At 35.8% G+C, this 24,281-nt stretch overlaps 2 protein-coding genes and 1 non-coding gene across 8 annotated transcripts in view; 1 reads left to right on the plus strand and 2 right to left on the minus strand.

The window, feature by feature from the left end:
* The window catches only part of MINDY2 (MINDY lysine 48 deubiquitinase 2), a 116,020-nt gene that overhangs the window by 55,589 nt on the left and 36,150 nt on the right, over nt 1-24,281 (plus strand). For 3 of the 6 annotated variants that reach the window (XM_060150913.1, XM_060150919.1, XM_060150955.1), the window contains exons 7-9: nt 11,662-11,835; nt 14,186-14,380; nt 15,653-18,454. In XM_060150913.1, coding sequence (XP_060006896.1) covers nt 11,662-11,835; nt 14,186-14,380; nt 15,653-15,781 — 498 coding nt within the window. In that variant the 3' untranslated portion in view covers nt 15,782-18,454. The remainder of the gene's footprint in view (nt 1-11,661; nt 11,836-14,185; nt 14,381-15,652; nt 18,455-24,281) is intronic. The other 3 variants (XM_060150947.1, XM_060150928.1, XM_060150939.1) reach the window with 3 other exon arrangements.
* LOC132531546 (RING finger protein 11-like) lies at nt 5,055-6,187 on the minus strand. Its single transcript, XM_060169409.1, has one exon. It carries the CDS (start codon nt 6,185-6,187, stop codon nt 5,666-5,668), a length of 522 nt encoding a protein of 173 aa, XP_060025392.1. The 3' UTR covers nt 5,055-5,665.
* Nucleotides 12,213-12,319, minus strand: LOC132504500 (U6 spliceosomal RNA). Its single transcript, XR_009534917.1, has one exon. It is a non-coding gene; the product is annotated as a U6 spliceosomal RNA (small nuclear RNA).

The following is a 24,281-nucleotide window of genomic DNA, read 5'->3' on the forward strand; positions in this document are numbered from 1 at the left end:
AAGTTTTTGTTTCAATGTTTCTATTTTCTGTAATGTGGAAGGCAAGATCATTTACTGAGACTGAGGAGGGGTAAGAAGGTTTGGTTCCAGATTTGAAGAAAGAAAATTTGAAGTAGTCTTTACAGCATGTGGGAGAAAGGACTAACTAGAGAAATTAAGAATCACTATGCAGTGTTAAGGATGGTAATTATTACATGAATATACCACTTGTGTCATTTTTCTGTGGGAGTATTCATCAGAGTGTAGGCCTGGTGAAGGTAGTTAGTTATCCTAGATTTGGGACTTCGTTAAGTGGGTGGGTGCATCAAAGAATAAAAGAGCAAAGGAATTTAGGGGCATGATGTTATTATGTACATGATGATATTGGCCAAACTTATAAATATTTTCCTAGAAGAAAAAAAAAACACCATTCTTTACAAGGTAGTCCTGTTTTGTTTTTGTTTTTTTTTTTGTCTGTGCTGCGTGGCTTGTAGGATCTTAGTATCCCAATCAGGGATCGAAACTGGGCCCTCGGCAGTGAAATCAATGAGTCCTAACCACTGGACCACCAGGGAATTCCTGGTAGTACTATTTTTATAGAAGGGATAAATGGAAACAACTATCCTGGTGGCCAGTCACTAGGGGGAAATGGTATTATTTTCTATAGTGACCACCAAACTGAAACAGTAGCACTGTTTTATACTTTTTATTATGAAAAATTGGAAACTTACAGAAAAATGATGAGACTAATTTAATGTGTTCCTATTGTACTCATCACCTACTTTTAACAGTTTTGACGTATTATTTTTTATCTATTTTTATATTTTTGTTTATACTTAAATATGTATCTCTAAACAAGAACATTTCCCTTTCAAATCACAGTACCATTATTGCATCTAACAAAGTTATCTATAATTTTTAATATCATCTCATACCCAGTCCATATTCAAATTTCCCATTTGTCCCCCAAATGGTTTTATGGATGGTTTGTTCAAACCAGGATCTAATCAAGGACCTTGTGTTACATTTGGTGAAGTCCTTTTTAGACAGAAATCCTGTGTTTTCCAGGAATCTTTTGGGTCTTTGGGCTATTTGTATCTGCCTCATTATAATCCTCTCAGTTCTATTTCCTATATTCCTGTTGAACTTTCTTTCCAGTTCTGAGGGTCTTTAAATTAGACGCTGCTTTACTCTGGCAAAGTACCCAATGAGTACATTCTTTATAAGAGTCAGAGACACTTTCCCTCCTGATTGACCCAGTGACTGATAACTGACTTACCACAAAATCTATTAGCACTTCTTCAGTTGTTGGTGTAAAACTAGAAGCCCTAAAGGAATACTTACTAAAATTTAAGGAAGGTGTTCCTGCATTTGCTTGATAAGGAAATAAGATGGAAGATTGTGCCCTTGTTCTATTAAACCTGTTCAGCATTAAAACTATTATTCTGTACCACTAATTGCTGGGTTGTTAGAGTTTCTGTAGTTCTTTATAAACTTGAGCCCTAAGGAATCTATAAGGATATAAGTAAGGAAAAACTAGAAAGCTGCTTTTTCCAACAAGATATGCCTACTTTTACTGCTGCATTAGATCTTCATAAGGACTTCTAACATTTCACTTTTGAAGGACCCTGAGATTTTTAGGGCCATTTTATGCATTCATATTTAATGATCACTTTATTTTGCATCTTCCTGCCCCTGTGAACTCTTTGGAACAACTAGAGTATAAACACAGTTCATTCCATGGAATTCTAGATATACTTTCTTTTTTTAAAAAAATATATTTTATTTATTTTTATGGCTGTGTCAGGTCTTGTGGCACGTGGAGTCTTTGATGAGACATGCAGGATCTTTTTTTTTTTTTTTAATAAATTTGTTTATTTATTTTTGGCTGTGTTGGGTCTTTATTGCTGTGCTCGGTTTTTCTCTAGCTGTGGCGAGCGGGGGCTACTCTTCATTGTGGTGTGTGGACTCCTCATTGTGGTGGCTTCTCTAGTTGCGGAGCACGGACTCTAGGTGCACAGGCTTCAGTGTGGCATGCGAGCTCAGTAGTTGTGCCTTGCGGGCTCTAGAGTGCAGGCTCAGTAGTTGTGGCACACAGGCTTAGTTGCTCTGAGGCATGTGGGATCTTCCTGGACCAGGGACTGAACCCATGTGGCTTGCATTGGCAGGCGGATTCTTAACCACTGCGCCACCAGCGAAGTCCCGCGGGATCTTTAGTTGTGGCGTGTGGGCTGTTCATTGCGGCGCATGGGCTTCTCTCTAGTTGTAGCATGTATGTTTTTTCTTCTCTAGTGGTGCACAGGCTCTAGAGCACATGGGCTCTTTGTTGTGGTGCACGGGCTCCAGAGCACGTGGGCTCTGTAGTTTCAGTTTCAGTACATGGGCTGTCTAGTTGAGGCACGTGGGCTTTAGTTGCCCCGTGGCACGTGAGATCTTAGTTCCCTGACCAGGGATTGAACCCGCGTCCCCTGCATTGGAAGGCGGATTCTTTATGACTGGACTACCAGGGAAGTCCCTCTAGATATACTTTCAACCAAAAATAAATTTAATATCTGGATAGAATATTTTCTACTACAGATAAATGGTGTGTATAACTAGGGACCTATAATAATAAACTGCCAGTCTATAATAAGTTGGCAATCAGTCAAAAGTATCTATAAGTGTATTATTCTATTAGTGGGGCTTATCTTTACTGTGATTTGCAGAAAGGGTTTTTATACTTTTTGGTACCCATATCGTATCATATGCCATTATTATCTCAGGACCAAGAACAACAAGGAAGAAGTCTGTGTTGGGACAAAAAGGATTACCTAGGAAAGGGAATCTCTAGTTTCTTTATAGGTTGTACCAATTTCCTTAGCAATTTACTAAATTCTACCTTGTGTGTAAAATATTTTTGTCATCTAAAGTCTTTTGGAACTCTAGAGATGTATGAGCCATGGACTTTTGTTTGACCAAAGGGAAGGTATGTGTCTCCTTTAATATTCTCTAGTACTATATCTCTGTTCTAACTCCTGTCTCCAGACTTTGGGTAGAGGCAGGGGCAAATTCTCTTGTTCAGTTAAACTTTTTGATGTTGTGTTGAGTCATCGTTGCTGTGCATAGGCTTTCTCTAGTTGTGGCGAGCAGGAGCTACTCTTCCTTGCTGTGTGAGGGCTTCTCATTGTGGTGGCTTCTCTTCTTGCGGAGCATGGACTCTAGGCGCATGGGCTTCAGTAGTTGTGGCACGCGGGCTCAGTAATTGTGGCTCGTGGGCTCTAGAGCGCAGGCTCAGTAGTTGTGGCACATGGGCTTAGTTGCTTCGCAGCCTGTGGGATCTTCCCGGACAAGACCTTGAACCCGTGTCCCCTGCATTGGCAGGCAGATTCTTAACCACTGTGCCACCAGGGAAGCCCTCCATAGACTTTTTTTTTTTTTTTGCAACTGTAATATAACTTTATTTCACTTGGTAAAAGCCAAAATTGATAGTTCTGAACATGGTATGTGGAGATCAAAATTAAAGAATACAAAGTACCTTAAAAAAAAAAAGCATTCAGGGGCTTCCCTGGTGGCGCAGTGGTTGAGCGTCCGCCTGCCAATGCAGGGGACACGGGTTCGTGCCCCGGTCCAGGAAGATCCCACATGCCGCTGAGCGGCTGGTCCCGTGAGCCATGGCCGCTGAGCCTGCGCGTCTGGAGCCTGTGCTCTGCAACGGGAGAGGCCACAGCAGTGAGAGGCCCGCGCACCGAAAAAAAAAAAAAAAAAAGCATTCAGCTCAATCCTGGTTCTTTCAATATTACTGCCAAACTTCTGTGAAAGAAGCCTTGTAATAAAGACTAACAGCAACATAGAAGATGATTTAAAAAAAAAAGTTCATTTAACAATCTAGAAAAAAGAAAGTGACTATAATACTTGATGACAGACATCATGTTTAAGTAGAAAACACAAAGATAGAAAAAAGTAATATCTCTGAAAATATTGCACAACTTCAGGTGTTTCCTCCAAATTTGCTTTATGTAATTGGATATAAATTAATGAACAAAAACTTAAGCAAGATACATGTAACAATTTAACAGAACCTGATAATCTAATTTCTTTCCATTTTTCTCAAACTCATTGTGGGGCTTATAAGAAAATTAACCAACATAGATACTGCTACAGTTGAATGTTAAATCTTTAAGTGCTTATGACATACTAAATTCTTCTATAATGCAATTATGAAGAACCCTTCAAGAGACTTTTTTTTTTTGAGACTTGTGTTTTATATGTAGAAAAGTGTTAAAGTCAAATATTCAACTCAATATAAAATAATAAGAAACATTTCTGATTGTTGGGTTGAGATTGCTTCTCCTTTTGCTAATGAATGACTTTTTTAGCTGTAATATCACTGAGTTGAACAAATATGTCACCTTTGAGTACATTAAGAAAAATAAACACATGCTAAATGGATAAAACATTACAACTACATCCTTACTAGACCATCTCTACTTCTAACACTTCAGAAGCTTAGAGATTCAGTGTTCTTATATTAACTGCAAGAAAAAGATAAAAGAGAAATTCCTTCTTTTTTGAGATCACAACTATGAAGTCATGTGGTTATACAAATTCTGCATTTGTGTGCAAAACATGAAACACATTTATCTTAATTCTCCCTGCTTAGAATTGTCAGTCAACTAGCAGGACTGTTCTTCCAAGAAACAGAAACAGAGATGTGTTTTACATAACTTCAATAACCTCAGCACTACAATACAGGGAAGGAGGTCACAGGAAAGAATAAATCAAAATTGTTACAACTGAGAAACTTTTCTCAGTTTAACCATGGTGCCACTTGCATTTTTACATAAGCATGGTGGCATAATTCAAGCTCAATAAATCAGAATTCTTAATGTTTGAAATTTACCTTGACTTTTAGTTATCACCATATTAACAACCAAACTAATTAGGTGAAACACATAAGAAAGGGTAATATTAAATCCCACTTTACTAGAGTTGGTTTCTTGACACATTAACTCATTTTTTTATAGAAAAGGGATAGTGCATCTCAGCTTGCTTACACACTAGGAGATCACTTTGAATTCTGCATTTCCTAACTGCAAACAGATATAGCACTTATAACAGGTTATAAATAAAGTGGTTTTCAAGCATAGAGCCAGCCCCAACGATAATAATACACTATTTAAAAAGACCTAAGGCAATGAATTCCATTTCCAGTGGATAAAAGAACTGTACAAACAAGCTTAAAGCTACTTTTTTTGTGCCAGTGTTGTAAAATGGAGCTTTTAATAAAACCTTGACCCAAATGCCAGCAACTTGAGAAAATAATCTGGGTGGGGGGGAGAAGAAAATTACTTCATTTAGGAAAAACAACCACTATCTTTTTCCTAATCTTCGACATACACAATTTAAACTTATACAGCTGCTTTAACACTTTACACAATTCCTATGTACTGGAGCAATAACAAGATCTAAATACAATTATATTCTTGAACACTGGGTCAAGGCTTTACATAAAAATACCTTCCTACTTTTCCCCCTAAGTTTCTAAAATATCACATACTTTTCCCCAACAGCTGCAGCCATTCAGGAATATTTAGGAAACTTTTGTGCATGATCTTAATCCCTAATCCCTGGCTTTTTGGGCTCAGTGACAAAAGATCAAAACCACCAAAAATGATGGTTCACTTGAAGTCAGATGAGAGACCCTGGCTCAGTCAGTCTCGTAGGACGAAAGCAGTGCTGCATCAACGGGCTTCATGCAGGAGGGGCATGTGAAGGATCTCATCAACCAGTCGTCCATACAGTCCAGATGATAGATGTGCATGCACGGGAGAAATCGAATTGGGTCCCCATGAACAAAGTCCATCATACAGATCACACACTCCCAGATCTTTTTTTCTGATCCATCTCTTCCAGGTTCATAAACTCCTTTAGGCAGATGCTGTATAAGGCCTATTCTTTGAGCTATCCTAATTTGTTCCTCTTCAGTCAGCTGAGTTGCTAGGCGAGTCTGGCTAGGTGTTGGATGATAGACCGGAACTGGAACTTGTTCCTGATATGGCGGCGGCGGCTCCTGATCCTGCTCAGCCCCCTCGCCAAAGCTAGCCTGGTCGGACTGAGACTTGTGAAGCAGGGAGATGTCATCCGAAGTGGGGGACTTGAGGCAGTTCCCCATCTTCCGGGGCTGGGGTGTGTGATCTGTGCGCTGTTTTGACAGTCTTCTCCCCTCCATAGACTTTTTAATTAGGCCTTCTGTCATCGCAGAGTCACAGAGGATGTGTGAATTAAATTGATTTTTTCCCTATTATACTTTTTTCCTATTCTTGATTTTTATAATAATTTACCAGTCAACTTCACACTTCTCAACTGTGTATGGATCTATGGTGGGTTTTTTTTGCGACACGCGGGCCTCTCACCGCTGCGGCCTCTCCCGCTGCGGAGCACAGGCTCCGGACGCGCAGGCTCAGCGGCCGTGGCTCACGGGCCCAGCCGCTCCGCGGCACGTGGGATCCTCCCAGACCGGGGCACGAACCCGTGTCCCCTGCATCGGCAGGCGCACTCCCAACCACTGCGCCACCAGGGAAGCCCGGATCTATGGTTTTGATTGCACAGCCTCTCATGACATTTTCTCTGACAGCAGATACTAGTTGACTTCCTGTTTTTGGAAACTCCTCTTATTTCTAGTTTTGTGGTTTACCATTCCTAAACTCTGGACAAGTACCTCTTCCATTACTAGCAAAGCAATCAAGTCCAGCTCTTGTTAGTTATTAGTTGTAATAGCACTCTCCATGAACCCTTGATTAAACTATTCTTCCCTCACCTGTCCATTGGCAAAAATACATATACCCCTAATTTCTATCTCATATGTTACCTTGCTCCATGTAATTCCATTTAATCTTGTACAGTTAAACTGGGCAGATCATTTTGGCAAATCCACATTGAGTACATGATCCTACGAAGATCTGTGCTTTTCATCAGCATAACTAAGATTAGGATCTGAAAGTAGCAGGAGGAGATGCTAGTGAGAGTGCACATGCTTTCAGGGCCATTCTTGTGGTTCTAAATAGTAAGATGACTTTTAACCAGACAGAAAATTTGAAAGTATAAAAATGGGCTGTAAATAAATCTGCACTTTCCTAGAAACAGACCTATTTTGGTCAGTTCTGCTTCGGGATTCTTATATATATAACTCTATATCCAAGATCTAGTTATTCCTTTTTATTTTAATGATCCTCCTCCGCTTCTCTAATACTTCCTGCTTGCTCTTTTTTTAAAAAATAAATTTTAAAATTTATTTATTTTTGGCTGCGTTGGGTCCCCGCTGCTGCATGCGGGCACTTAACAGCCGCGGCAAGCGGGGGCCAGCCCTCGCCGCGGCACGCGGGCCCCTCACCACGGTGGCCTCTCCCACCACAGAGCACAGGCTCCAGGCATGCGAGCCTCAGTAGCCGTGGCCCACAGGCTCAGCATTTGTGGCCTAAGGGCTCTAGAGCACAGGCCCAGCAGTTGTGGCACACGGGTCCAGTCCAGTCGCTTCGCGGCATGTGGGATCCTCCCAGACCAGGGATCGAACCTGCGTTCTCTGCACTGGCAGGCAGACTTCCAACCACCGCACCACCAGGGAAGCCCCCCTGCTTGCTCTTGAGTAAAATAAACTACTGATTCCTTGGCCTCTGTCTATATCACCTAGCTTCTAGATCTTTGGTTAAATAACGACATCTGCCTAGTTCTTTCCCCATCGTGACTCCCCCTTGATCATCCCTTTCCCATATCAACTTTTATATCCATGTCTTGACTGTTTCCTCTACCTCTTGTTTTTAAATTATTGACAACTCTCTGGAGTATATTCGAAACCAAGGTGTTTTTTAAGGTTAGCTTTTATTAGTTTGCTTTTTTACTTTACATTTAAGGATTAGAAGTGAGAGTAGTTTAGGAGATACAGTTCAAGATAAGTACTAAAGCCATATTAAAGAAATAAAATAAGTTTGTCCATTCACTTTTCTCTTCAACTAAGACTATGGTGGGAATTTTTTTTTCCACAGAAGGCTACACTTAAGTAAAAATTCACCTAATTTAGATATTTTTAAAAGGTAGTTAATACATCAAAAATTGTCACTTTTTTTTTTTTTTTGGGCCGTGCCACACACCTTGTAGGATCTTAGTTCCCCGACCAGGGATCAAACCCATGGCCCCTGCAATGGAAGCGTGGAGTACTAACCAATGGACCACCAGGGAATTTCCAAATTGTCACTTTCTTTTAAAAAAATTTTTTAGAGGCAGGAAGGGGAAAGAAATGTGGTAACAGAAAAGTGATTCCAACAGTACAGGCAGAGAGATCCAGCTTTTCCTTTTAAATAAGAGGCAGGAAAAGGAGATAGATAAAGAAACCCAGATAGATTTAGGGGCTGTTCACGTGCCCTGCATTATACTAAGCATTTTACGTTCATTATCTCATTTAATTTTCACAACTTCCCACTTTACATCTGAGAGAACAGGCTTAAAGCCCTGAGTAACTTGCTCAAGACCACACAGCTTGTAAACAGCTCCAGTCTGACTTTTAACTTCACACTCTCAACAGCTCTGCCTCTCTGGGTGGGTAAGAAAGTTACTTGTAGGTGAGATTGATGTTTGTTAAGTAGGAGTAAAGTTCATCTTTCAATTTATAAAATTCCTTAGAAATCCTCTCATCTCACTGATTCTATATCACTTTATAAGAAAAGAAAACTAAGGTCCAAAGACTTTAAATAATTCAAATCCAAGCTAGTTAACCAGAAACATTCAGGCAGTGCTTTGCTCTGTATTTTAAAGCCTGGAATTACTTTATTTTTGTATTACATTATCAGGTTTTCTTCTATTTTACCAATTTACAAAATGTGATAGTATTATGTGTATTGTTAATAAAAGTAACGTATATACTCTATATAGAATTATCAGAGTATTTTAGGTAGAACAGGTTTTCGTTCAGTCTTCTTTTGTGATTTAATTGCCCATTTAAAAAAAATTTTAAAAATTATCTAATGTCATTTGTTTTTATGTAATAATAAACGTACATTTTATACGTTAATAAACAATTTAATTTAATATATGCATTCTGTATTTTTTTGTGAAATTAATATTTTAGAGACTGGTGAGTCAGATTAGGCAGAAGATTTAAGGCTTAGAAAAGAAAGCTTTGGTTAGATAATATTAACAAAAGTGCTGGGATACAAAAGCAAGGAATATATATATATATTTTGTTGTTGTTGTTGTTGTGGTACGTGGGCCTCTCACTGTCGTAGCCTCTCCCGTTGCGGAACACAGGCTCTGGACGCGCAGGCTCAGCGGCCATGGCTCACGGGCCCAGCCACTCCGCGGCATGTGGGATCTTCCCGGACTGGGGCACGAACCCATGTCCCCTGCATCAGCAGGCTGACTCTCAACCACTGCACCACCAGGGAAGCCCCCAAGAAATATTCTTGATGGTGATTTAATTGTAGACTCTCAGGAACAAATGGGCCTAAAGTATTCAGTACTATACTGACACATGCTTTGTTATTTTAAGTAATAACCAGCATTGTTGACAGTGGACCAGTTACAGACTTTTTTTGATAAATGTCAAGATCTAAAAGAGGAAGAAATTGAGGCTGATGGTCCATGAGAAGACAGGTCACCTATACCAAGAAATGGATACTTTTAGTTAAAACTTTTAAATATTCATGTGCTATGGATGATAGTAGCTTTCAATAGAAACGCTCCCAGAATTTACCTATCCTAAAGTGTCATTTGGAGGAAAATTATTGATAAGATTATAGTTCCTTCCCAACAAACAGCCAATCTAATATATGATCTATACAAAATAAACTGTAAAACTTACATATTATATAATATGTTGAAATGCATTGTGATAAGTATAAAGAGAAGGGTCAGATCTATTCAGTGGAAAATTAGTTTTTCTCTTAAATTATCCCAGAACAAGGTAGACCCTAACTGGGTATTAAAAATATGTTAAGGGGCCTCCCTGGTGGGCAGTGGTTGAGAGTCCACCTGCCGATGCAGGGGACACGGGTTCGTGCCCCGGTCCGGGAGGATCCCACATGCCACGGAGCGGCTGGGCCCGTGAGCCATGGCCGCTGAGCCTGAGTGTCCGGAGCCTGTGCTCCACAAAGGGAGAGGCCACAATGGTGAGAGGCCCGCGTACCGCAAAAAAAAAATAAAAAATAAAATGTTAGGTAATGACACTGCATGGGTGAATAAAACATGACTCTGGTCCTCAAGGAGCTTAAAATGTATTAAGAGAGATGATTAAGTAAACAGACAACTGCAATTCAATGTATAAAGTGCTATAATACTGTTAAGTCCAGGATTCTATGAAGTCACATAAAAGGGGCACTAATATCAGAGTAAGGTGGGATCATTACTACCCATGATATAAATCCTCAAGCACTTAGCATAGTGCTAAGCATATGGTAGGCATTCAATATTTGATAAATTGGAACATACCTGATTTAAAAAACAAAACAAAACATGAGCCTGGACTTAATTTTTTCTTAAAACAATGTCTTTAAACTTTATACCAAAATGTGTTTCTTTATGAATCCTTTTCATGTTGCAATAGTAATTTCAGTGACCTTGTAAATTAATCAGTACCTACAGCTGATTCTTGAATGTAACTGCTACTAGACAACAGGAAAGACTGTACTTCAGGAGGAGCTGTGTCCCATAGTGCTGGACACATAGTAAATGTTCAAAAATAACAACTACTTAGTTTTTTTTAAAGCTTCAGAATTTATTCAGTAATTCTCTACCCTCACCACCAAATTCTTTAAAGGAATTTCTTATTATTAATTATTAAGATTGTGTATAAGTGAGAACTTGAAAAGTATGATTCTTGTGCAATAATAAACACTATATTAACCAGTGGGAACTCTGAACAAGTAAATGAAAGTTGTCCTTGGCAAATCTGAAATAAAAATGGCTTACAAATGTTATATGGTATACTAGGGACACTTTACATATGATTGGAGTTAAAACTAATGCATATGAGCAATTAGAGATCAATGCTAAATTCTATGGTAATGACTGTAAATACATTATGACTTCATTGATTAATTCAATAAATATTAGGCTTCAACTTTATGATACAGCCTACACTAGGCCCAGAGATAGATTAAAAAATACAGTCTGGGGAACGAGGAAGAAAACATAATCATTGTACAGTGTGATTTAATGCTACTATAGAAAAAGTAAAAAGTACTGTCGGTGTATAAATTAAGAGCAGCTAATGGTGCAGAGAAGGAAAAATTGGTATGAAATGGATTAGTCATATGTGCTTAATTTTTTTAAAAAACAGGCAATATGATATAATTTTATTGTGACTATATCTTATTTGTTATCTGATGTATTTTTTAGGAACTTGTATAGTATTTTTCTATTTTGTGAAAGGAGATTAAAAAACCCCAAGGGCTATTTATAAGTTATGAATTAGTTGAACATGCCAAGAACTCCTATTTCTCATCATACTGTAGTGTACCTTCTATAAACTATATTCAAAGCCAAGTGGATATAATTCAGTGAGCAAATAAGATATCTACTTGGTCAACTATTTAGTAGGTTGTGCAGACCTAACTAGTAGGAATAATTATATGTTTTAAAAAGATTATACAGTTTCTCTTAAATATTAACTAGCTTTGATCAACTTAACAGTCCTTTTTCTTATTTCTTATTAAGGGTCTGCTGTATTTGTTGGTAACAGACCAGGGGTTTCTCACTGAAGAAAAAGTTGTTTGGGAAAGCCTACACAATGTCGATGGTGATGGAAATTTCTGTGACTCAGAATTTCATCTGCGGCCTCCTTCTGATCCGGAAACTGTATACAGAGGACAACAAGATCAGATAGATCAGGTAAATTTGTTGTTTTATCTTCTTCATATTGTTTAAAGTGCTCATTCCTTTCAAATGTGAATTTAGTTATCCAAATTTTTGAACTAAAAGTTGTTCATTAATATACTTGTGAAATTTTCCTGACACTTCCTAAATAGGTAAGTGATTATTCTACATGTACATTAATTGTACACTTTGGTTCAGAAGACCAGATTATATTGAACTGTGAAGGTCATGGTAAAGAGTTTAAATTTTATTCTAATTGTAGTAGGGAAGGTATGCGAAGTATTAAACATGGAAGTGACATGATCTACTTTACCTTTTTTTTAAATTGAGGTAACATTAGTTTATAACATTATATGTTTCATGTGTATAACAGTATGTTTCTACTTCTGTAAAAAAATATGGAATGCTTCACAAATTTGAGTGTCATCCTTGCATAGGAGCTGTGCTAATCTTCTCTGTATTGTTCCAATTTTAGTATTTATGCTGCTGAAGCGAGCACTACTTTACCTTTTTAAAAACCTGCTATGTGGCAAATGCATAGGAAGGACACGGTTGTAAGCAGACTAGCAGTCCAAGCAAGAGGTGATGATGGCTTAGCCTTGGTGGTAGAGATGAAGAGACAAGTACATATTTGAGATCTATTTTGGTTAGTCAGAAAAAGTAGAAAAGAGGGAATCTTGAAGATAGCATACACTGGATAAAGAGTAGGGGGGTGTTCTAAGCCTTAGAGTCCAAGGTAAGGAGGAACAGACACTTACAGCAGGAGCTGCACTACTGAGCGAATTCTTATTTGGAACTGAAACAGATGAGATTTTTGCCTGCTATTGGTTGGTAGGCTTAGAGCCACAAGTGTGTTTATTACTAGAAGTATAACAGTGATGTGACATTTTCCTCAACTGAGGCAGAAATATGTTTATGTTAAACAGTTGGCACATGTTTTGCTGATAACAATTTAAGTGCATAGAGACTGTGTTCATTTAACCATTATTCATTGAGCAGTTGTACTGAGCACTATAACTGCATCCTGGGGACACAAAGATAAATCATTCAGTCCTGTCCTCAAAGATTCTTCAGTCTAGTTGGGGAGGCAGGTATTTGACCAACTAATATCATATGTTAAGTTCTATAATGGTAATTTGAATAGCAAGCTATGAATGGATGAAAGAATACTTGATTCAAACAAATACTAATCTTTCTAGGACTCTTGGCCTTCCTTTGACAAACAGCCATAATAATCAACATACTCATTTTCCTTCAGAAGATATACAGGAGCATGGCTTTTTAAGTGTTACTTAAGAGAAATATACAGGATTTTTCTAACTACTGTGTGTAAAAAATATTGGCACAGGAATGAAGTAAAGCAATAGATTGCCACAGTAATCTAGCCGTAAGGTGTTGAGAATACATGTATGATATTGTCTTTAAAAGTAGCAATGAAGGGACTTAGCAAAGAGCAGAGTTTGAAGAATTGAGAAAACTTTGAAGGACAAATTCTTGATGTCAGTAAGATAATCATGCTAGATAGTACAAGGTCTTCACAGGCAACAACCTTTTACATATCCTCTGTGGTTATTTAAAATTCTCTTATTTTGAGGGTAGATTGGGGGAGGTGCACAAGAGTAGTCAAGTTTCATTCAGCACTAATTCTTAATAAAAGTGGATGTTTTGTTAGATAATATAACTTTTGACCAAAGATGCATCACTTTCTCTCATAGGAAATAATCTGGGGGTGTGTGTGGGAGGAGAAAGGCATAGTTAAGTAACTGAATATGATTGTATGATGGACAGCTATGTTGGCTTTAAAAATCATCTTTTGGGAGAATATTTAATAAATAATCTTGGGAAGTTCTTATAACCTTTTTTTAAACAGAAGACTTTTATAACATTAAATGGAAAAGAAAGCAGATTATGATAGTTTCAGGGGTTGGGAGATGTGTTTGTGTTTGTATGTGAATATAGAAAAAAATGATTAATATATAACAATTATATATTAATTGTTAACAGTAGTTGGCTCTGTGTAATGATATTATGGTAATCTTAACTTTCTTATTTATGCTTTTTTACTTTGTAACAATTTTCTACAGACATGTGGTTTTTTTTTTAAGCTTTTCTGAATGCCTTATATACTGCTTCTAGAAGGAATTTCAAATGAATATTTAAAATATTTATAACAATGGCAACATCACTGAAATAATTTCATACCTCCCAAACAAATATATAGAAAACTTCTATTTTTACATTTACCCTCTGGTATGTTTTTTAAAAGCCACTCTGATAGGTTTGTAGATATAACCCCTATATTTCACACACGTTAGTTCTTGGATAAAATCTCATAGCTAAAAATGGTTATCATTTAATTTCTTAGGACTATCTTATGGCATTATCTCTACAACAAGAACAGCAGAGCCAAGAGATCAATTGGGAACAAATACCTGAAGGAATCAGTGATTTGGAACTAGCAAAGAAACTCCAAGAAGAAGAGGATAGACGAGCTTCTCAATATTACCAGGAACAGGAACAAGCAGCAGCAGCTGCTGCTTCTGCTTCTACACAGGCCCAGGTAAAAACTAGTGTTCTGATCCTTAAATATAATGATCACTTTAGCAATAAAGAAATTTGTGCTGAGATAAAAACTTTTAAGTTAGGTATTGACTCTGTTAGCATTTTTAGCATCCATGGATTTTATGACATTGTTCTAAGTTTGTGATTATCTTAATATATTTCTAATTTAGTTAATTTTACTTCTTCTGAGGTTCTGATGGGAAGATTTTCCAAATTTATTAAGTTCTTAATAGCCTTCAAACAATATAAACCAATATGAACAAATCTTTCCTATCAATTAGAAGGCAGTATGAGGTACTGCTGGAAAGAATGTAGACTTTGGAGCCAGATAAATGTGGATTTGCATTTTCTGCTTCTGTCTCCCCTTACTAGGTGCAACATGGACAAAGTCCTCTACGTCTCTTAGCTTCATTTTCCCTATCTGGAAAAAAGAAGATAATACTTAACCCTTAGGTTTGTGGTTAAGAATAAATAATGTTAGCATTTAATCCAATGTTTGACATGTGCTAAGTATTCAACAAAGGTTAGCACCTTTCCACTTTCCCCAGCTAAATGTTTTAAGCACTGAAAATGTAACTAAGGGGGTTTCTATTTCTTAAATCTCATTTCATTAAATGAAAAAAATATTCCCCTTCTTTTATGTTTGTACCATGCTAGAACTATTCCTTTGATTTGGGTATTCAAGAAAGCTTGATGCCCTTTAAGATCTGATGAAACTTTAAATATAGAGGTCTCTATTAAAATAGGTATAACATTTCTATTTCTAGAAATATTGACTACTCCAAGCTTAAAATTTAAAACCTACCATGTTATGATTAGCTTTTCTCTAAAAAAGTTCTCTCATTGCACAGAATACACATTTCACACTCTGAGTCCTCAGGGGTTTTTTTCCCTCCTTTTAAAATCTGTTTCTTATAGTATTTAATGAGATCTTGGAAAACTATTGTAGCTTGCCAAAAGGTGTCACTTTCTTTAACATTTCCTAAACTTTAACATAAGTTATCTTGAATTTGAGTCTTCAGGCAATATAATGCTATATGTTATTTATTGTTTGAAGTTCCATTTACTTAGAATAATGGATACATTAATTATATCTATTCTGAATGATAGAGGCAGTTATTCAGATACCATATCACATAACAAGTCTATACACCAATAGCCTTTTTCCACTAATAATTCATTTCACTCCTGTAGTTTTTCTTTCTAGATAACTATGCTTAAGCATCTTGGAAAAATTGTGGTAATTTTTTCCTGTTTATTTTTCTTAAAGCAAAGCCAGCCAGCACAAGCCTCTCCATCGAGTGGCAGACAATCTGGGAATAGTGAACGTAAACGAAAGGAACCTCGAGAAAAAGATAAAGAAAAAGAAAAGGAAAAAAATAGCTGTGTCATTTTGTAACAAGTGTGGGTCATGTTGGAACCATCTGTATGTCTTCAGAAACAAAACCATAGGAGGAAAGGAAGAAAAACCGATAAATACCGTCTGTGCCTGATTTCCCAATGGATTTTGTTCATGTTTTTCAGGGGAAAGGTTGTTACTTAGTTACAATCAGACTTTTTCAAGTCACACAGTACACTCTTCATGAGCTGGAGTTTCATGTTACAAGTTGAAAATGCTGTGTGTTGTCATTCATGAAAAATAATGCACTTGTAGCCAAATAAGCAAATCACAGCAAATTTGTGTCATAGTGACATTCATAACTCATATCAGTTAGTAAGCTATTTCATCTTCTATTCTAACAATGAATAGTATTCATTGTTTCCTTCCTCAAATCTAAATATTAGCACAATAATTTCTGAAATTAATTTTTACAATGTTAAATTATGATCTAATCCATGAGAAACCAGGGGTTTAATATAGATTTAAAAAGAAAAGAAAAGACACAAATAACAAGAATAAATAACCCTCAATTATATATTGGACTAGTTCAGCCCTTGAACAGCTTTACGTTTCTTTAGGAATGTACATTTTAGATATATCTTGAGAACTGATAATGGAGCTTGGATTTAATTTAGATAGAAAAAAAAGATTTGTATTTCTTTTCCAATAAAAAAAAATTACATAACACCAATACTCATCAAAATCAAATCTTAATAACTTTGTAGTGTTATAAAATTTGAGGAATTTTGAAATCTTTAATAAAGGTTACTTGGACCACAGTTACTATTTATTGATAGTGTGATAAGTGAGTATAAAGAGGAAACCATGTGGATGCTAGGCCTTGTAAATATGGAGATGTAGAAATAGAAAAGGAGATAGTTCAGTGTCTACCTTTTTCTAAAATTACCTTGAACCTTAAATTTTAAATGTTTATTTTTTAGAAAATTAAGTATACTTATTAAAACCAACAAAAAAGCACATTTTTGAAATGATGTTAGATACTCTCTCAGTCTAGTGGAAAAACATTAGTAAAAATCTGTTTGAGGATAAGAATCTGGAGGAATTTATGTAGAAGCAATCAGATTATTCTAACTTATGAGAACCAAATAAACCTATAACATCTTATAGTGTTTCTAGGATTCAGAAAGAATATTTATTGAACTTTATTATGAGGCAACACATATTTTCCTGTATTTCTATAGTTTGGAAAACTTTCCTTAATAGTCCTTTTTATATGCTTTATATTTAAAAGTTTGTTTTAGTCATTTTTGAAAAGACTGTTGCTGCTGCAAGTAGTTACGTGATTTACATTCTAAGCCTCAGTAAATTTGTTTGTTCAAGAGCATCTTAATCTAACCTGAGCATCCACTTGGAGAATGCTTTTTGTGGTCTGGGGTGACAAAAGACTACACAAAAAATGTGGTCTTGATTTCTTAAGCTATGTCCTTAACATTCTCCGTGATCCAGGACCAGATATAAGATAAATCTATATGTAAAAAGTAAAGTCTTATTTATGGAAGAAATTATTCTAAGGGAAATATCCAGGGTCAAGCTGTATCTTTTACATCCTTCTATATTGCATGTCTGTTTATGTTATACCATTTGTTATTCCTTCAAATTTCATATGCTAGCATAAATCATCAGAGAACCTGTTTGGGGTATAAAACTTTCATACAAAATATTTGGTTAGTCTCTTAATAATAACCCAGAATATGTGTATATTGCTAAAGTAATCAAATGTACTACAGAATTCTCTATTGGCTCAAACAAGTTGATTTTTAGGCCAAGTTTATTCTTGATATCACTCTGTTGGTTAAAGGAGGAAACTCAAACCTCAGTGTTTGTTTTTCCCAGAACAGATAGTAGTGACAGTGCATTATATTTTATTAAGAAGCAAAACAATAAATCCTTAGAAATTTTAAAAAACATATTTGAGACATATTTTCCCATAATTATATACTTAACTATTTATTGCCCTTGCAAAGTATATGTGTAGAATGTATTCTTCTGTTAATTGTTACTGTCTTAATTTGTTCCAAAGATAACACTGCCATTCTGCAGTCCCATTAGAAGAAAAAAAAATTCACTCAAAACCAGCAGTGCTGCTATCAGATAAGTAAATGTCAACGTATACTTATAAGAAATAACTAAGAAATGTTATGTGTTTGTTAATTCAACCTTTTTCTATGTAATATTTCCCAGTCAGGCTTTCTTACATTCCTGGAATTCAGTTTGATATACCAAGAGTAATAATGATAAAATGTTTACTTTGAATACTGTGGGGGAAAATTAAATGTTCAATTCTATTAAAAAAAAAAAAACTTCTGAGAGATACTGGTTTCCCATCCTTGAAAGTTATAAAGAATTTAGAGCTATTATGTCTTTATTTTGCTCAAGTCAACAAATTACATATTCAGACATTTCATTGTTGGTTTAGGTGCACTGGAATTTGATAGTGGTATATTAAAGTCTTTCCTTCACAGTATTTTATAATGCTTGAAAACTGTTACATGTGCACTGCTAGTAGAAATTAGAACTTAAACATTTTTGTTTTTAAGATTTATAGGCTAGATTAGAGACACATTTGCATCAACCAGTCACCTCTTCTGCAACCAGAGCTAGCAAAAGAAGCAGATGAATGAATGGATATGGTCATTGAACTGTCTCATACTTCAAAGACTTTTCCTTAAGGTTAGTGACCAGTCTTTGTTAACAGTATGAAAATTTTCTTCATGTTAATCCCATTGAATCAACAACGCTGTGATTTATGTTATCAACACTAAAAAATACATCGTGTGTGTGTGTATGTGTGTGTTTCTGAAGCAAGGATCCATGACTTCTAATAGATTCTCAAAGGAGTCTCAGATTTAAGAATCATCATCACCAAGCTGTTTAAGGCAGCTAAAATTGGAATTGGCTGCTTCCTATAATATGCTGTTTCAATGTGCGTAGTTAAAGTAACTTATTTCATGTTTCAAAATGTCAAGTTAGTAGTTGAATGAGACATAGATTTAAGGTTAAGATTAGTCTTTGGAATATATGTATATATTATTTGTCTAAAATTTCTAGTATTTGACTAATTATGTTTTGAATTCTTCCTTATACTTCTTGATCTTAGCTTAATTAAGCAAGTTACTATCAGAGATTAGTTGACTGAACCCAACATTAACCATTTTGTACTTTCACAAAAGCTTAACATTTTGTTTTTAATGAATCACCAACTCAGTTCACAAAGAGACAGAAGATCTTGAGAGGAAAGAGGACTAGAAGTAAAATATATATTTAAGGAAAGAACTATCATATTAATGTTGGCATATAAAGCAGATATTTGTAAAATTCTGCTGGAGAAAAATCAAGGCAAGAATTTCTAGAACTGTCCTAAAACAATCTCATTTATTTAAATTTTTTTTTTAAAAAAAGCAAAAAGCAAATTGATTGTAAAACATGATGGAAAGCTTATGGCTTTTACCTATCACAGAATATTTGGGCATACAACTTAAACTATAATAATAAATTTACTAATGTTTGATAAAATAAGATGGAGGCATTAAAGATGGCATATAGTTTGTATTTTAAGGTATGGGAAATGTGAAATTCTGAATCATTTTGTCTAAAAACCTGGCTTTTATCTTGCCTTCGGCAAATTTACCATGCCTCAATTTACTCTAAATATCTAAAGGATGCTCATTTTTAGTGCTTTGCACCTTGGAATAAAGGGCATAGTATAAGCACAGGGTATTATTGAAATAATCATAAATATTACACACATCTTTTGTTCTTGAATGTGTAGAATTTTTCCCCCAATGACAATATTTCTAAAGCCAGTTTTTTGTTTTTTTTAATGCTGTCAAAATTTGTAGAATTATCTTGTCTTTGAGCATGGCATCATCTCTTCCCCCATTTTTTTTTTTTTTTTTGCTACGCTGCACAGCATGTGGGATGTTAGTTCCCTCTCCAGGGATCAAACCCGTGCCCCCTGCCAGGGAATTCCCTCTTCCCCACATGTAGTATTTTACAGTTGCTTTTGTGTTCTGTGGGCTATAGGATCAAAACCAAGAGTATTTTGGGAGTATAAAAGCATTAAAAATCTATTTTTTCTGATATCTTTCATATTTCTAAATATTTAGATTCTCTTTGCCTCTTCATGGAACAAAGTACAATGGGATCAGGTTACTAATACATATATGTAAACATTTTTGCATGGATGGAATTCATTTAGATCTCTTAAGTACTGTCCTTTTTAGGGCTATTTAAATTATTTATGTTTTTTAAGTGTAAAATGTTATTTGATAATATACAATTAAATTTCTTTTAGAAAGTGACCGAAAATAGTAAAATAACGGGCTTCCCTGGTGGCACAGTGGTTGAGAGTCCGCCTGCCGATGCAGGGGACATGGGTTCTTGCCCCGGTCTGGGAAGATCCCACATGCCGCGGAGCGGCTGGGCCTGTGAGCCATGGCCGCTGAGCCTGTGTGTCCGGAGCCTGTGCTCCGCAACGGGAGAGGCCACAACAGTGAGAGGCCCGCATACTGCAAAAAAAAAAAGTAAAATAACTAACCAGAAACAGAGTTCTTAGGTCCTCTAGTAATTGAGTGTCCTTTTTGACTGATGTCCAACACTTCTAAAGCTCTTGGGAAAACATAAAAAAATTGTGGTTACTCTTCTCTAGTGACACTTTAAAACTAAAATTATAATTGAAGGCTTCTTGAACAAAATATACTGCAATATAGAGATAATGCAGTCTAAGGAACAAATTGCAGGACCCTGATAAGTTTAACTGATTTTGAAGATCTGTCTAAATTTTAACTCATGCATGTCTTACTTAATCCCATTGTTTCTGCCATTAGAAATTAGAGTTTAATAAATTGCAATACACATATATGTTTTTACATGAAGAATTCTAGTTTCTAATTTCACTTTTCTGATCTCAAAAAAATTCAACTCAAGAAACAGGGTAAAAGTCTTCAGCTATTGCCTCAAGTTTAGCTTTATCCTGTTGAGCTGAGAAAGGATGAGATTTAGATTTGTCTGCTTATAATAGATATTTTTTAGGTCATGGTACTATCCCAGATAAGGTGTTGAAATACCATGGCAGAAACATATAAAATCTAAGCTTTAAACCACAGATTTAAAGAACAAAAAGTTGTAGTATTATTCTATAATGTCTCTACTTCATCTGATATTAATTCTAAGAATTCCTTCAAATCACTTAATAATTTGTCACCATTAACTTTACAAACCTTATATCTATCCTCACTGTAATATCCTATCTTGAGAGGCAGGGGTGCCTCCTAGATTAGAGGGTGGACAAAGCAAAATTCTTCTGAAGGTGATCCTGGCTTATTTGGCTCTAGTAGTCACAACTTTAATAGGAATTCAGTAAACTGAAATACCCATTTAAGTTCCCAAATCAGTGACCTGTCCAAATGAGCATTATAACTGAAATACCCTGAAGAGCAGTTCTAACTCATGAATGTGTTTTAAGACTAAGACTGGCATTTAATCTGTCCTGTATGTCTCTCAATTTTGTCAGTTTTTGTTGTTTTTTACACCATGGTTGTATGAAATAACCATTTTTTTCCAGGGTATAGAGGATATCCTAAAGCTTTTCAGATTTTTAAAGATGAGGATTTGAAAAGCTTCCAGTAGTTTTTGTTAAAATGCTATCTTCTCAGTAAAATAACAACTATTGTTTTCACACATCCACATATCACAAGTAGGACAATATGATCGGAGATTGATGTATGATTGCTACCCAACAATCAGCAAAAGGGATAATCTTCACTTGTGAAACTTCAGAGGTACCCTGAAAGTCATTTCCTAAAGTTAGTGCATGTGAGTCTTTTTTCCTTGAATTGTGCAGAATAATTGGCTTGTGGCACATATTTGGAGGAGTAGCAAGTGAAATGGTATAATGACTGCAGAGAAAGTGATCTTGAAATACAACAAGAAGAAACAAATTTTCTTCTTCCACTTTATTGCCCAGCTATTTGGGTCAGGAGGTTGCTATGATAGATCTCTATGCCAGGCCAAGAATGGCCAATTGAAATAGAGTTCTCAAAGAGTTTAAATATATAGATTGTGTATGAGTGCCTATTTTTTTTTTCTCCTTTTCTTTACTATCTTAATGCCCTTTCTACTTCTGAAATAATTCATCTGTTTTGCTTTATGACCAGCTTTAATTCTAGTTGTAGAATGATAGCAACCCTAGAGATTGATAGAAAAGAGCATTTAAATACATTTTTTGAATAAAGACACTTAAAAGCATCTACCCAGCTTAGGTTTGAACTGAATTTCTATGAAAGAAAGTTATTGTTTGATATGCTAATTATGCTAAAACCATTTGATTTTAAAAAGTAAGTCTTAAGTTTCATAAGTTTCACTTTTGGAGGATACTCCTAAAAAAGGCATATTGAACACAGATGGGAAAATATAAAATATTTCTGAAAGAATTATTCAGTATTATTCAACGTTTAATTTCATGTTTGTTATTGTACCACAAGGATAGCATCATTCTTGAATTAAAATGTTGGATTTTTGTTAATATACTTAAATCTGTAACCAGTGGTAACACCCTTAGTATTTTTTATTATAGATTATATTTTATTTCAATAAACTTTGATATTTAGACCAAAAAGTCTTTCTGCTATATATATTAATCTCATTAAACTACTTCTTACAAATGTTAAGAGTGGGGAAATGGGGAATTGACATTAATTCACATTTACTTAGGATTAACTCTTATCATACTTGGACCAACTCTTGATAAAGACAGTGCTTTTCCCTCAAGAGACACTGAACAAAGACACAATTAACTCTAAATTATATAATAGTTAACTACCTGATCCCAGTGGTAGATTTGTTATATCTGATACTTCTATTCTCTTGGAGGACTAAGTTAGCAAGAACTGAGGAGGGAATATTTTCTCTTTACACCATGCCAATCCTAATATAAAGTTTTTTGTCCAACAGTTTTTTTGTCCAACAAAGTTTTTGTCAGCCGATGTCTGGCATTTCTCTGTGAAAGCTTTCTTTCTTTCTTTTTAAAGTATTTGTTTATTTATTTAGGCTGCACCAGGTCTTAGTTGCAGCATGCGGACTTCTTAGTTGCGGCGTGCATGTGGGATCTAGTTCCACGACCAGGGATTGAACCTGGACCCCCTGCACTGGGAGTGCAGAGTCCTACCCACTGGACCACCAGGGAAGTCCCTGTGAAAGCTTTCTTAGACTCCCCAGCCTTCTAGGCAGAATTAATCATTCCACACAGTGTTTTGACGACTTCTCATTTATAGCACTTAAGCTAGACTATGAGCCTTTTAAGAACAGGGATCATGTTTTATTCATCTTGATTTTCTTGGCAATATTACATGATCATTGGCACTTTAAATGAACCTAATATCTACTTAGAGGAATTTTTTTAAATACCTATATTATGTGGTAAGTTATATTGCTTGCCTGTCCTTTAAATAAGTTGAGTTATTTAATCAGTTTTCCCCTTTAGCATAAAAGTTATATAGATAGAAGGAACCAAAATCCTTAATCTGTTTCCCCCTACCTTCTGACTCCCCTGATTTTCCGTGGGTATCATCCTGTATCCTCCTAGGCTGCTTGGGAAACAGCAGCCTCAACAAAACTAAAGTAAGCAGCCTTGTTCTTTCCCCATCTCATACCCTTTTTACAGGGTCTCTTTCCTCACTTTATATTATCCTATGAAGTACATACCTATTAATTTGTTGGAGCTGAGATTTGAAGCCAAGCAATCTGACTCCAGAGACTGTGCTCACAAATATATCTGGAAGGGGACAGATAAATCTAGGTCAGGTCTGTGTTCAAATTCTGACTCTTGACTTTTTAAGACACATCTGTTTCAAACCCTGCAGAAATCTTCAAAATCAGGCCTATTAGCCTCCTTTGTACTCACTAGTCTTAAAGCCAGTTAATTCTGCACAGCCTCTTTTCTCAACTGTAAAACAGAATAATTTCTCTCTCTTAAAATTGTTATAAAGATTAATGTACTTAAATTGTCAAATACATTATAAACACCCAATAAATTATAGCAGATTGTGGATAACAGACGAGGGATAACTTTTTTCTTACCAGCCAAGAACTTTAAACGTGAAAAAACACCTCTTTAAATTAGGAAGGCCCCTTAATCCTTATAAAAGTAAACATTTTTTGATTCTCTCCCAATTATAATGCTGATCCTACCATAAGAACTGAGATCAACCTGGACTCAGAATGGCCCAGAGTGAAAAACATGGAACAAACAAAACTTCAGAATACATAAAATAATATAATCATAAATTCCAGATAAGACTTTGGAAATAGTGACATGTTCTCCCTGGAGATTCATTAGTTTACTCATTTATCAAGGAAGATTCAGGAAGTTAGACTTAATAGGAAGGACCATATTTGGACAGTCAATGATCTATCTTTAAAGCTATGGCATTAAATTTTTAAATTAAGTGCAGTAGAAGTCAAGAGCATAGGACCAAGAAAGTCAGCCAGGCTGAAGTCA

Source organism: Lagenorhynchus albirostris, chromosome 1 (genome assembly GCF_949774975.1).
Source record: "Lagenorhynchus albirostris chromosome 1, mLagAlb1.1, whole genome shotgun sequence".
NCBI lineage: Eukaryota > Metazoa > Chordata > Mammalia > Artiodactyla > Delphinidae > Lagenorhynchus > Lagenorhynchus albirostris.